Source organism: Syngnathus scovelli, chromosome 3 (genome assembly GCF_024217435.2).
Source record: "Syngnathus scovelli strain Florida chromosome 3, RoL_Ssco_1.2, whole genome shotgun sequence".
Taxonomy (NCBI): Eukaryota; Metazoa; Chordata; class Actinopteri; order Syngnathiformes; family Syngnathidae; genus Syngnathus; species Syngnathus scovelli.
This window is the reverse complement of record NC_090849.1, coordinates 12555770-12571582: the sequence shown is the minus strand read 5'-3', so window position 1 is coordinate 12571582 and position 15813 is coordinate 12555770. Positions and strand designations below refer to the sequence as shown.

General features: G+C 39.2%; 1 protein-coding gene across 17 annotated transcripts in view; it reads left to right on the top strand.

Annotated features, from left to right (window-relative positions):
• The window catches only part of arvcfb (ARVCF delta catenin family member b), a 143124-nt gene that overhangs the window by 82618 nt on the left and 44693 nt on the right, over positions 1-15813 (top strand). For 13 of the 17 annotated variants that reach the window (XM_049762867.2, XM_049762869.2, XM_049762870.2 and 10 more), the window contains 3 exons: positions 11472-11630; positions 13318-13461; positions 15155-15795. In XM_049762867.2, the coding sequence (XP_049618824.1) occupies positions 11472-11630; positions 13318-13461; positions 15155-15795 (944 nt within the window). Of the gene's footprint in view, positions 1-4141; positions 5637-10488; positions 10679-11471; positions 11631-13317; positions 13462-15154; positions 15796-15813 lie in introns of those variants that run through there. The other 4 variants (XM_049762875.2, XM_049762876.2, XM_049762881.1 and 1 more) reach the window with 3 other exon arrangements.

The window sequence follows — 15813 nt, the reverse complement described above, 5'->3', positions numbered from 1 at the left end:
CAAAACTTTAAGTCAATAATTATTATTTCAAAAAGGCCAATACAAATGGCCAGCTGATTAATCAGCCACATACTTCTTATGATAATAGGAAAAGGAGATTTTTTTTTTGTGGGAGTTTGGATATGCAGCAGGTGGTACAACAATGTAAAATTTGTTCATCAAATGTTAATAATTACTGACTTTTTCGTTTGACAATGAAAAGCGAAATTAATCAGCTTATTCTTCCATTTAAAGATTTTTTTTTTGCATTCTGAGTTTGAACTGTTCATTCACTTATTGGAAATACATAAATAAAAGCTATTTGTCAAGAACACTTAAGAAACATAGACCATTATGAAATGGAACAGAAATAAAAACGAAGCAAGGATGGCATTGTTCCTTTTTGACCGTCTTTCTATGAAGTTCACATTCCTGCTGAGGAAAAAGCTCCGGCCATTAAAGCACAGGATGTTACAATGTATTGTAGTGAATGCTGCTGTTTTCACTCCAGTCATTCCCATGCCGTGCTTCTATTATCGCTGCAGTCCAGTATGAAAAGGTCTGCGTCTTATTCAGCAGTGTAATGCGTACAAAAGACATGTGGGCACGCCCAGTTTTTGCTCAAGGGAATTGTATTTTATTTAACAAAGCTGACTGTTTTTTTCTCATTCATAAATGAAAGGAATTGCATTCACAGTTTGGCCATTTGTCAGTCTGGAGGTTTTTTCTTTTTTGCTCACAGGTAAAGCTATATGCTTGAGAACAATCACAACACTACTCTTTAGGATTCATTATTTATGTGAGAGAAGCAAACAATCACATTGTCTTCCTTCCTCATCTTACTAAGTACATAATGATACTGCCCTACAGACTATATTGTTAAAATGAAGAACTTGGGGATGTATCTTTGAAGTATCTTCCCAAAGCATTTTTCTTGATCCTGATCTTGGTCTATTTTGGGGCTTCTTGTCTTGCACACTCCAGAACTTGTTGCAAGGCTTTTATTTGTTGAACCCTTCGTTGGCCCCTCTCCTTCTGACAAACCCGCCTTCTGACAAAAGCTCTCCACAGAATTGGTCTGGTCACAGCCATCACACACCCTCCACTCTATTTTAAACCCTAAAACAGAGGCCCTCTCCCCCTTGAGTGGACCATACTGTCTGTGTGGGCCAGAGCGTAGGCCTCGCTCAGTCAATGCAGCTGCTGCCAGCTGGTGCAAAGGAAATAGCAGAGATAATCTCCCAGATGGTGTGGCCTAACTTCATTTCTGCCCTGGCTACATTGAAAAAAGCATGAAGCGGATGCTCGTTAAAGTTTGCTTTCTTCTAGGAAAGTTCACAATAATCACAGAATTTTCTATTTTGCTCCAAAACATGGCCATACGTCTTTGAGTGGATAGTTTCTCTGTCAGTTCCACCCCTATACTTTTGGCCAGTAAAAAAAAAAAAAAAAAAAAGCATCCTCTTGGGTACAACTTTTCTAAGTTTGCTTCGTGAGCTTCTTTTCCCAGGGCAGGGAAAATTCTACAGTGGGCAGACAACAGGGAAACAACAAAAACCCATGTTTCCTTCCTGTCTCAATGCAATTTGACCAGCTTCCACATATAGTGCAGTCATAACAAGAAGGACGTTGTCGAGCTTTACTTATCCTTGCCACACTCAGATTTTAGAACCTATGTGGAACACTTACACATTTAATGCAGTCTGTCAAATTAATTTGCCAAATATATACGTACGTATAGGCTGATCGTATTGGTACTGGAATTTACAGTAGATATACCCAGAAAAAAAATGAAGATCATCACTGTAATGTTGTCATAGCTTACGGAGAATGAACCTTTGTAGATTGTGTGATGTTCAAGTCAAGTCACACAGATGGAAGGATCCCCCTTTCAGGATCACCAGGCTGCAATGGATGCAGAGAGGGCACATAAAATACGTAATATGAAAATCAATGAAAAAGCGGATGTCCAAGTCAAAGCGAAGAGCTGCCGGAGGGCAGGGGGTTCAAACCCCCTTTTAGACACTCTAGATTTGGTTGTAAAGAATTGTTAAGGATTTTTAATTTAATGTTGAAGGCTGGGTGGCACAGTGCCCTCTGTTTGGTTTTTGTGTGGCATTTTCATGTTCTCCCCATGCTCATATGGACATTCTCTAGTTTCTAAAAAAAAAAAAGGAATGTTCTTATTTGATTAAATGCATACATATATACCTGTTAACCTTAAAGAGGGAGTCAATCCCCTATATTCCTTAGAGTGATATGTTGTGTGCAGCCCGACTAATCAAAACAGTGTTCTGATTAATGTTTTGTTTGTAGAATATTAATTAAATAGACAAAATCTCCCTTTTTTTTTTTTAATCCAATTTAGGGGGTGGCTATTTTACCACCTGCTGTCGACTGAAAATGACATCACAGTTGCCAGGCCTCAGGTCCCAACCAATCACAACTCACCAGTTTTCTGAAGCTGAGCCGTAATTAGTTGTGACCTGGCAACTGCAATGATTTTCAGTCGACAGCAAGTGGCAAAATAAGATGGATAAAAACGGGTGAATTTTGCCGCTGGACTCATATTTCCTGAATGTAATATTAATCTTAATGCCGTGTTTGCAATAGTGGGGGCCCATTCAACATATTATTGAAAAGAAAATGTGGGTGTTTACTTCCCCTTTAATTTATTTATGCCCATTTCTAGTTGGAATACTGGCTGCCATCTAAAATATTTTCTTATGACAGTTTGGAGTTAGTGTTATCATTGATGGCAGTTTTGAGTCAAGATCCTGTTACCTGGTTTCCATGGCAAACACTAAGGGCTTCTGTAGTGAGGGGTGTTTTATTGTGAGACATGCATGCGATTGGTTGATTAAAAGCCGGACAGGGGGGTTTGTGGTCCGATGCTTGGCTTGCATCTGCCTCGCTGTGCAGGAGGGAAAACTATGCAAAAAGGCAGCGTTTCTGCAAAGTAGGGCTTAGGCAGACATTGAGAGGAGATTATCCATATTTTGTCTCTATCCTCTTCTTCCTCCAACCACCTGCAGAGTAACACAGACACACAACATGAATAGCGGATGGTACAGAAAAGAAATAACATACTATGTGACATATTAAGGCTTGAGTGCAAAAACTAGATGCCTTTACATCAGTGGATTCACATTCACTCCACTCATCAAACAAAACTGAAAAAAGGAATCCTTATCTGGCCCATCCTCTTCATATATAGCAGTGCAGCCTGTACCTATTTCAGCTTGGATTTGGCAAAAAGGCTTTACTCTGCATTCATAATATATTCTCTCCGGAGCGCTCCCCTGATCATTTAAAATGCAGTGCTCCTGATATTCTTAAATCATCAAACAAATGCTTCGGATTAAAACCAAAGCGTAAGAAGCATAGCTTCAAACGCGCTATTTATTTGCATACTCTGAATTTGACGCAAACTGTGGTCTTTGAAAAATGTAGTTCTAAACGGGAGGGGGAGAAAAATATATTTAAGATATCAGCTTCCTTTTAAATATTCATGATCAGCTCAAAGCTTCCAAAGTGAGCTAAGTAGCACCTTTATTGGTGCATCTGCAAAACACACACACGTGCACGCACACACTTTTCTATGAATGATATTGTACTTTGCATTGATAGTCTTTTCATATTTAAAGAAATTAAAAAAAAAATGAAGGGATTAAATGTGGTTATTACCATATACTGGAGTATTTTAAAAATATATATATTCTCATTTTAAAGGTCGTTTTTGTGCTCACCCACAAAATTCTTCTCATTAGAATGGATATGAGAGGGGGGCGTTGTGTTTGGAGTGAGATGAAGGGCATCGTGTCTGTGTACTCTGGTTGACCCACAGATGTCAGATCTGCGGCAGAGTTAACCTCAAGCTTAAAGCATCTCTGAGGGAAGACTGCTTCATCCCTCTATCATTAGCTAACTTGGCAAACTGTCTACTCTGGGCTAGTTTTTTTTTTTTAAACTATAGTCATCTCACGAGTATCGTTATGGTAATTGATTAATGTCGTTAAGTAGCTAAAACAGAGGCTGTGTTCAACATATCAATTGGCTGGTTCAACAATAAATTAAGTGCAACTATACTTGATTTATGTTATAGGGCACATTTATAGTCAACATTTTCTTCATTATAGACTTAATTATTTCTTTTAAGGCATTTGACAACTGTTCCATATGCCTACCGGGAGGCAATTTAGGGTCCCGCGTCTCTCCCAAGGCCACTTTGACAGCAGAAATTCTCAAATTTAGAAAGCCCAAATTCTCAGTTCACCGGATGACCCGCTCTGCCAGCTGAACCGCATCCACCCTGCAATCCACAATATATTTGATGTGTTCGTTCCACCTTTACTAGTATCTTGGTGCTCACAAATTGACACAATTGGAGTGGTATTAATGAGACTGATTGTTAATTACATTTTCAATTTGTAGCTGTATATTTACGATTTCCAACAGTACTGCAGTATTTTATAGTAATATAAAATCCATAACATCCACTGATTGTCCCATACATGAATTTTGAGTTTTGCCACTCAATGTTTAGTGTACTACTGTCCATCTACAATACTGTAGTTAAATAAACTAACTCCCAAAAATATTTGTTAGTAGAATTTATGTTACAGTGCAGTTTAAACCACTTACCTTTTAGTCATGTAGTAAGGAAGAGGAAGGATGTTGTGCAAATGTTACGCCCCAAGCAGTTAGAATAAGTGTTGTGTTAAATGAGTGCATCTGACAGTATTAATAGTTAAATTACATTGTTCTTATACATAATAATGTCATATTGTCTATGCAGCTCTTGCCTTGGGTTTCATTAGATTGTGCATTTGTGCTGAAGGTCGGGACCTGTGGGAACTAGTGTATCCACATTAACATCTTTCTGTGTTAAGCTTATTCATACAATGATGATGATGAATGCTGTCACGGAATAGAACTATAACAGAATTGATATTGCACATACATTCTTAATGTTAACCGGCGCGTCTCTGAAAGTGTCTCCTTGCAGCGCATATTTTTGGACCAGCCACGGCGCTGGTGATAAACTGTAAGCGCTTCAAACAGTGGCAGAGTATTTTTTTTTGCCATCCAGGTCATGGATTCAAATCTGGGGTCTGGCTTTTCCTGTCTAGAGTTCTTCTCTGTATGTATGTGTTTAGTTTTTTACTTTTTCTATCTCTAGAGCGCAAGCTAAAGAGAGAAGTATCTTTCGGGGGCTCCTAGTTTAGTCTCATAAACGGGAGACCCCGCAGCAGCAAACAGATAATTTTTTTGGTGTCAAGGGGTACTTTGCTAGCAGCCTAACAGGAAGTTGAACATATGCACATCCCCTTTCCAACTCCCTAACTCTCCAGTAGACCTCACATGCACTTCGCTTTGGGCCAAACTTGCATTGCGGGTGTTCCTGCACACTTTGCTGTTACCAGCCAACACACATACACACTCTTTGCTGACTGACAGAATCATGCTGACAGGGATCCGGAGGCTGAGGGGAGGAGCTCTACAAACAACCCACCCTCTGGGAAGCCACGCATATGCCGTCACAACAAACCCACCAAACGTGGAATTCCTCACCCTCGTCTGTCCCTCTTTGCCACACCCACTCTTCAAAAGCTCCTGCAATCCTGTAGCCAAGGCTTGTTTTGGCTCATTTCAGGGTATATATTTTTTTTAAATGTAATTTTATTCCTTATCCTTTAAAACAGATTAATTTACGGTTTGGTTGTCCTTCTATGTGCCTGTCTTTGTTTCAACGAATGTGCCCTTGTATTAGTTCTTGCTTTAAGTTACTACAGTGCTTTGTCATTTGTTTATTTTATTTGAACCAAAAAGGACTACAGGGGGAAACAACAAAGATGTCAAACGTATGAACGAGAGAGAGCAAGAATCCGTGTTTTGGCTCAAGATCAGTCACCAGAGGAGAGATTAAGTTTCCAACACCCCCGATGGCACTATCTTCGATTTGTCTCTTGTCTCTTTGGGTTATTTGTGTTCTCATTTGTGTACATTTCACCACTAAAACTGTCCACTGGAAATATAGTTTTACACATGAAACCAAAATACCACGCAGTCAGCTGCAAAGAGTCAGCATAGCTATTGCTGAGATGAGTGCTCACTAGGGTAACGTTGACTTAAGCACAATGAGACTTTTTCTTTACCTTGGGAGAACCTCATTTTTTTTGTTCTTTTGCCATGCATTGTCAGCCTCTCTAGTTCCTCTTCCTCCAGTTGTTTTCCCTTCTACCTCCGCTTCATCACACAAGCATGCCTTGTTTTGGCTGGATTTTTTGATCACATGGTCCCAGTTCATTGTTTTTTTTGTGGGGGAAGTTTTTGCATAGCAGCACATGCTCTCCCCTTCTCTTTCTTCAACTTCATCATGTCCACCCCCTCATTTTTTTGCCGGGGTTGGGGGAGGTGGTTAAGCATAAGGGGCTACTTGGAAGTTGGGTGATCCAAGTGTAGTCAGGAGATCTTTGCTAAAGGATTCATTGTGCAAAAGCTGTGTAACGATTGCTGGCATGTCTGAGGGGTGAAATCCTGTTAGTAACTGCGCAGGGGTTAGGTTAAGACTTAGCTGTGTCTGTGTGTATACATGTATGTTTGTGAGAGGAGGAAGGTGACACTTATCTCCTGGTTAGCATGAGCAGGTGGTGTCACCATCTCTGTTATTTCAGTCTGAATCTTATAGCATGCTGTGTTCACGTAGGGGGGTATCAACGGTATATTCAATATAAGGTGCGAGTTAGAGTTTGTTAGAAACTTAGCAGCCAAATGCATGTTCATTACGTCTTTGTATCTCTCTTAGTGCTCACGGCTCAGTGCAACAGAAATGACCAAAATGTGCAGTAGGCTACGGCCAGCCCCAAAAGAACATGGAAAACGAGCTCTGACATAAAGAATGTCTACTATGTGCACTTTACTTTGTGCTCTTGAAGGAGTAATTAATGTTGACATTTAGACTCATTATTACTCATTATAGAAAACAGCTTCTTGCAATGCTTCTGAACTTTAGGAATCAATATGAGGAAAATCATCACCTTGCTGGTTTTGTCTGTTGCATGCTATTCTGCCAAGCCTCCACTTCTGCAATGAGCTGCGGCTGGGTAGCTAACGTGCCTACCGTTATGCAGAGCTGCAGAGGTTAAAGTTCGCTTTGCACCTGGTGTTAACGTAGCCTAAACCACAAATTATTGCTGCCATGGTTGTAAAAAAAAGTAAGAAAAAACTACTCATGCTGTCTTTACTACGGTTGAAAACAGAATCTGTAAAGGGTAATTAATCCATGGACAGATATTTGAATGAAGTATAAGAAACTAATTATTCTGTTTTTGTTTCAAATAAAAGCAATAGTATTTTTCTGTGCACTATTTTGCACCAATTCTGACTTAAAATGTGTATAATAAAAGCTATCCTAATTAATGTTTGTTTCAGTATTATTTATTTTAACAATTTAACTTTTCTAATAGACATTATAATCAATTTGGTAATGAATTTATTGTATGTTTTATGAATTAAAACCTCTTATTTATTTATTTTTTAAATTGTGATGAAATTTCCATTATAGTTTTAGAATATTTATATATTTTTTCTTCTTTTCACTGATTGGTCGGCACTTCGTTGCACTTGTAAGGACAATAAATCTGAATTGAATTGAATACATACAAATTAATTCATGTTGATTGATAGCAAATAGAAGGTTGCTGCTAATCGACACTGCTGTATCGCTGATCTCACACCGTCTTTTCCCCCTCCCTCTGTGCGTTTTCCCTGCACAGCAATCCATCATGGCCTCGGATTAGTCACTTTTAAGAAGCCATATGTCCCCTTGTGATCTGTTAAATGTCATGTACTCTACATGAGCTGACCCAAGGGCACTGTATATTACATCATGCTTAAATATGTCATTTGTGCAATCAGCGTCAAATGCAAATTGTAGATTTCAATATCATTCTATTCAACTGCTATATATGAGTGATGTTCTCAGCGAGACTATATTTTCCAGTTTGGCTGTATTTTGTTGCGGGTAGTTTCCATTTTTTCCCGCTGTTACAGGCAAGTCAAAAACGTTACGGAGAGGAATGGGCAGTAGATTAACTCGGATAAATGCTTGGTACTCCAGGACTCTTTTCACTGAAGTCTCACTGGAATGGCATTTGCAGATGCGAATAACTAATGGTGAACAGCAAATTAATAAGTGACAAGAGCTATAACGCCAAGTCCGGAAAAAAAGAGAATCATTTTTATTTTATCGCGTGGAGTGGCTTCTGTGTACATTTATCATTTGAGATCTGCACAATAAATGTTTACAAAAAAATTGAAAAATTCAATTGTTATGTTGTTTGGCATTGTTCTTGATTCAGGTTTGCTGACACTTTGTTTTGATGAAAGTTCAGTACAACCAGATGTGCGATGAGTTATACTCTAGTCAGATGATTTGACGATAGTATATCCAATAATGCATGGATTTGGATCAGGATACAGTAGTTATGTCCTTGTAATTTCAAGTTATAAAATAATTCAATTTAGAGCAATTAATGTTAATTCACCATAACTATTGGATTACACATCTATCTGACTATCTTATCTTTTTGACTTCAAGTGTCTTAGCTCAACATATCCTGCTCTTGCGCCCCAAAGCATCCTCGTAGGCAGTCGAGCTAGCCTATTACCAGACAGCTTTTAATCACAAATTCATGAGTTGGACTTGTTAAATTGAACTCCTAAATTCCCCTTACTGCAAGCAGAGATGAGGAGAAGCGAGCAAGGAACGTAAACCAGAGGCACAGCGGGAAGCTTGGCTCATCAAGTTTGACACCGAGACTCTAAGGATCTCATCCCTCTGCTCCTGATGTTTTGCCAACGGCTCTTTTTCAAACGAGTCTAGGATTGTATCTCTTATTTTACACGCTCTGTTTTGACGGCCTCTTCTCTAGGTTCACCCAGTGAGCTTATAAATAGAACCACAGAATTGTTGTTAGTTTGTAAAACTTTTATTAGCAGAGAGCTAACAAGAAGACGCAAAGACAGCACAGCAGCAACAGACTGTTGTTGTTTTTCATACTGTGTTACAAATTATGCATACAGGATTGAAGTTAAATATAGATTTCAGATTTCATTTTTCTAGGAAGGAATAATGACAAGTCAGATGGGTAGGCCAATTCGGGGTGTCAGAAAGTGACACAATAACCTCTGAAAAATCTTTGGCTGGTCAAAATGACAATTACACGTGATGATATGAAAAAACAGAGTACAGTAAAATAATAGTTATTAATAATGAATAAAAAAAACATAATGCAAACATACCATTGGAGCTTTAGCTGCCATGGGTATAAAAGGATTGTTAAGGTGATCTCATCATAATTGATATTTGTTTTTTTCCCCAGATGTGTTTTAGAATGAACACAGTGAAATCAGTAATGACGATTTTTCAAATGATTAGCCACTCGATTGACACTTTTCTGTGCTGTTCTTTTCTGTGCAGGAGTCAATTCTAGAAATTGACATTTTGGTAGCAATTGTGCACTGCAAACAAATGCGTCTCACTTGACACAGCTTTCCCAGTGGCTAATTTCCATTAATGGGGCTTTTGAAAGTATAATGACCCAACTCTGTTTAGTTCAGAGGTGTAATTGCCCATTACTGGATTGAGAAGAGCAGGTAAATAGAAAAGTTTCATGTTCATTGTTTTGTTTAAACTAGGCATACAAACAGTAAATGAGATCAGGTCATCCATCAAGGGCATTTAAATTGGAAGCTTGCAATGCAAGTGGCGCAATTTAACAAGGATTTTGTGTAAAAAAAAAAAAAAAAAAATTTTTTTAAAAAAGCATCACCACCGCGACCAACAGATAAACATTTGGATTTAGTGACACCGTGTCAGGCAAACAGTGGAGCCCAAGTTATGTGATGAAAACAAAAGGGCGTCTTGAAAAACACAACAGACCACTGAGACGTGACGAATTGCCACCCCTTAAATTTTATTTAGATATTGTAAATGTCTATGCTTTGTAGTTACAGGACATTACTTGATACTCATTCGCTTAAATAGTACAGGTACTTTAAATAGTATCCTAAAACACTTTAATATTGTTCGAAGCTCCTCTTCTAACAATACAATGGTGGCATACACATGTTTTGATTTTGAAAACTGTGCTGGAAGCTTTGAGGCCGCTGGTGTTTTGGTGTTTGGCTTGCAACATGTAAAAAATCACGAGGTTCTAAATAGCTACTCAGTAGACCAAAATCATACATGTGAACATTCTCTGGTTATATCATTCATTTTTTTAAAATCAGTGATTGCCAGAAACACTTTCTTTTCTTGCTCCATTAGAAGGACTGTATTGTTGTCATCTATCCACAGCAGTGGCGTTCATCCCAATAATATTTTTATATTTGTGTTCATCAGCAGAAAAATAAGCAGGAAGTTAAGCTTTTCCCACTCATAAGGGCCAGGTGGTGAGAGTTATACTTCCATTCTTTCCTGAAGCCTTTTTTTTTTTTTTTTTTTCAAACTCATAGTCATACTTCCTTTTGCTAGGAAGAACCAGTTTAAAATTAAAGTGTGAGGCGTTACAGTCGTTTTACAGTCGTCTTTTATAAGTAAATAAGGAAAACTGCCAATACCAATTATAACCGGGATTCATTTGTGGATCATTTGGCCTCTTTTATTTTGCTCTACACATGCCAAAACAACAAGGTATTTAAATTTAGAGAATACTGTCGAAAGAACTGACTTGTACTTTTGCATTTATTGTAGAGGGAAATTGAGGATTTTTGCTCCTCATAAAACCTTAATAATAATCAGAAGTAAAAATATGTTTACTGTTTTAGAATAAAACTTGTAATTTCTTCCTCTTTTACTAAATTTACTACTCATGTCTTGTGATTTGTACATTCTTCACCCCCACTTGACACTCCATCATTGCATTGTTCTGTTTTATGATTATCCAATATTTTCAGTGTTGTAACTTATATTACATTCTTTCTCTGATAGTGGTAGCCCCAAATATATTTTGGATGAACAGGATTTGACCTCCACTTCACCAACCAACATTGAATACTTTAGTGCATATTATCTTGATGCTTGTGCTCTTAAGGCCGCGCCAAGTGACAGAGATGTTTTTTTCTGTTGTTAGACTCGGGAGAATGCACACACTTGAACTTCTAACGAAAGCGTGTCTACCGTGCTGTTCTGGTAGAAGCGGATCAGTAACTTTGTAGATGTGGGTCATAAGGGGATCACAAACAGTACGCTGCACAGTAGGATCCACTATGGCTGACAGCAGGAGGGGCAATCATGATGTTCAGTGTCGAGTCTTATTATGCTCTTTGCTTTAAAACATGAAGCTTTGAAACATGTATTTAAAGTAGAATTTGTCCAGGATAAGCTTCAAACATAAAAAAAAAACCTTTACCTAGATGTGCTTTTCCCCTTCCAATTTATTGTCAAAAACAATCAATAAATGCATTGACTTTCCCTCATTGTGCAGGAGCAGAGCCCCAGCAACGCCACTTCTCTGGCCATGATGCAGGAGCCGCCGGAAGTGGTGGAAGAGACAGTCACCATAGAGGAGGACCCTGGGACCCCTACTTCCCATGTTTCGGTGGTCACTTCGGATGATGGGACCACACGCCGCACAGAAACCAAGGTAAGATTCAAAGGTTGTCATTTTTTTTTTTTTTTTCTCACAAAAGTCCAAAAGTCCCCGTTGATGGATAGAGCTGATGCAATGTTTATATATTGCTACTCCTTTGAATATATTTTGAATCTCCACTTTAGAATCATTTTGACATTTTAAAGTCAATGTTCTCCTAGAAGTCCTGTTAAAAAGTGATATGCAGCATCACTAATGTAACCACGTTTTAGACGCTCTCTCTACAACCCTTTGATGCTCGAACTGTACTGTACTACAATTTACCTCCGCATTTACAAGTATTAGAGATAAGCAGGGAAGAGAGGAAAACAGATTGCTTCACTTTGTCATTATAGTTTTGGATTATAAACATGTTTTCAGCAAATAATATTTTTTTTTCTAATTGAGTTGAGACTAATTGAGGTGTATTTGTCACAGTTGGGTTTCTGAATTTTGACATTTTCTGGCAATTCATTCAGTTTGTCTTTATTCATGTTAGCTTAGCTTAAATTGAGCTTGAATTGAAAAAAAAAAATGGAATAAAAATCTATTCTGGGACTCGTTAGCCCCTTGATTTTGAGCATGAATATGCTACATAAAATTAGGCCAAAGTTACTGATAAAACAAACCAAAGACAGGATTAACCAAATGAGCAACCTAGCAGTTGGGGGTTCAATACCTTGCCCTTTTCTCAAGTGCACTTCAACAGTGCTCTCTAACCAGGCGGGTGTAGTGTGTTGCCGGATTTAACTTGGCTGCAACTGTCACTGTGGAAACAAACCATTTATCTACTGTGTGGTCGCGGCTTCATTTATTTTTAGTGACTATCTGCATTTCTCCTTTTTTCTTGAACTTTTCTGTGGCTCAAATGATTTTCGCCATTATACCAATCTTGATTCACCATTTTTTGGATTTGATCCGCTGATGTTGACTTGCAGAAGAGTGGCAAACACTGCATGGTGATCCCAGTCAGTAGAATGTGTAATTATAAAGTCTGGTTTAATCCAGCATTAGGGGCACCCAATGCCCTCCAGTGTGTTTACTATGAGGAAAGCGGCAGCGCATGACTTTATGTAGTCACAAGGAGAACTTCTTAGGGATGTTGTGTGCATTACAACACCAATTAAAAGCTATGCCGGCGAGTATGGGAAAAGAAAGGACACATTTTTAAAAGGGCCAGCCATCCCTGGGAGCTTATATGGAGTGTTATTTGGAAGTCACTTTGAGGAGAAAAGCAGACAACTATTTGAGGGGAGAACTCGAGCAAAACATCTCTGTGGTTGCAAATGTTGTAGATCCAGAAACTCTGCCACTTGTCATCTCAACTTTCCCATGTTTACTTTTGTTCAGATTTCATTTTTCTGCTGGTTAACATTCAGAATGTTTTTTTACAGCATCGTACTTGTATTTCTATTACGCTACACACTCGGGGCTGCAATCGCTCCTGAAATTCTGTCTGCAACTCTGATAACAACTTTGATTGAAATTTCCTTGCTAATCAGTTAGTCCAAAAATATCTACACCCCCAGGACATTGTAAAAGAACTCCTCCTTTAAGATAAACCTTACTCCATTTTTCTTACCATTGACAGCAACTTTTCCTGTCATACTGCCAACATTCAAATGTGTCAGTCAGTAAAATAGCTTATGCCACTGTTTACTATACACTTGGCACTTGGCTGATACGCATCCTTCAACTCTAGGTGACCAAGGTGGTCAAAACAGTTACCCTCTGCACCTACCATCCAGTACCAGTGACAGAGAGCTTGGTAGTGGAGTCAAGGCCGACCACTAGGACACCCACACCAGTCTCCATCTTCAACAGTCCTCCATATGATGCAGAGCCAGTAAAGAATGCGGAACCCTGTTTTTTTTTTTCTCCTGTGCATTTTGCTACCCCTCCCAACTTAACATATTTCGAGTCAATACTAACAACATTTGACTTTTTAAAAAAATGAGTTGCTACCTTATTTGATCACATAATGTCCATTTAAGCTCTCAAAAAAGTCAGTGACGCAGAGGTTATGAAACCTTTTACCTAAAGTGGACAGTTTGCCTGCAGTCTTTTTCTCCCTTTGATCAGTTGGTTAACATAAATGGCATGCCTGTCGACTTTAGAGTCTTTTAAAGCGCAGTTCAGATTTTCCAAGCACAAAGCCTGTCTGTCATTTATATACAGTTTGTACTTCTCTTTTTGCACTTCCACCTCTCCATGAAATATGGAAAAGCTTTGTCAACTCAAACATAAAAAGTTGTTCTTGAGTCCTGTTGAGGGTTGCAACCTTCACTGCTGCTGGGACTAATAGAAACATTAGTTGCCCTCTTATCTACAACAAGCAGAATACAAATCATACATTGTCAGGACGACATTTGTAAAAATGAACTAAAGGCAATCTGACTATTATTCCCCATTAAAGAATAGCTTTCTCATATCAGCTGCTTCCATAGTAAAAGTAGGAAAGTGCACTTTTCCTTTCAAGGTCAAAGACTTAATTTGGAACAAGCAAATAAGCTTTTTATTTTTTATTTTTTAAAGAATACGCAGAATAGCACTACAACCACATTCACTACAAATTAAGTAGGGACTTGGAATTCCTGAAATGGGTTTTTTGTTAAGACTCACATTTGGAGTGTACTCAAGCCTTCAAGGCATGTAATGTCTGCATTGTTTTGGTTTCATCAACCTTAATCATCCATCCATCCAGCATGAAGGCACACAAACAGATATCATTGGTCCTTTTTTCCACGCACATCATTGTAGCATTGAAATAACGTTTCATTCATTCTTATTGATTTCTTGCAGTCGAGATGGAATGACTCAAAACCCTGTCCGATACGAAACAAAATGCATCAGAACGGCACTACTGCTGAGGACAATTTATTTCAATTAGCATAATTAATTTGGAGATTATTATATAGCAGGCAATGCAATAAGTAATTATTGATCTCAACAGTATTTATTGGGCGGTAAATTGGTTTTTACAACCTGAATAACACAGGTAATGGTGTTTGTTTGCTCTGTGTCATCAGTAAGACTCGGCGAAAGAATAATTCTCAAGCTATTGAATGAATTGAGTGTGAGCGATAGCTCCATGAAGGTTTGCTTGTCATTGTAATATAGCTCTAAATAACACAGTACAGTTCTCCCTACTCCCTCATGGGATGAAAGATTCAGTCTGTTGGTGCTGTAACACTCAGATATCTATCTCTCTAACAAAACATGTCAAGATGGCAGCCGAACAATATGGTTACTGTTAATGTAAGCTACGATTTATTTTGATTTGTGTCAATGAAATGGAACTGATTTTTACAGCGTGACTCATGGCTATTCCTATATTGACTTAATACCTTTGGAATCTATACACAACCATTGACATTTTTTCCTCTCTTTCTGCATGGTGTGCCACGAGTGTCTAAAAGCTCTTGTAAGAAAGGAGCATGGCTTTCAATGTTTTCGATGCTGCACGGTAGTGGTATTACTTGGATGCAAAAATCTTTTTCTGTCCAATGTATGACACGTGTGTCTGAATTCCTCTGCAGGTGACCAAAATGGTGAAGACGGTGACCACACGGACTGTGCGTCAGGTTCCTCTTGGCCCTGATGGCTTGCCCATGCCGGAGGGTTCATCCCCATTGGGAAGCTACACCGACTCCATTGACCGGCGCTATATCAAGAATGGGGGCGATCGCTTCATCACGCCTCAAGCCTCATCCACCTTGACACGCTCTTACAACAACTCCTACAATGATTCCTACGGTGAGACGCCAGAGAATCAGTACATTCGCCACTACGGTCTGCATGACGGCTACACTGATTTGGCGGACAACTACGGCAGCCTGTCACGGGGCGTCAACTTCCGCCCGCCTCGCTACCCCTACATGCCGAATAGCTACCGGCCAGAGAACAGCTATACACTGCCCATTCGTAAGGATGACTATGGCCATGTGGCCCAACCCCAGGTGCCTATGGGTAGCAGCACTGTTGACCTGAATCGCTCCCAGCCTGAGCGCTTTCAGGCCGAACCATATGGCCTGGAAGATGATCGCCGCAGCTTTGGCCCTGAGGATGAGGAGCCATATGAGCTCGAACCTGACTATTCCACCGCTAACCGACGCACACTAAAAGGAGCCAACCGGGGTCGCACCCATAGGGAACCACTTCGTGATGGGCCCAGAGTCAGGTGAGGAGAAATGCATAA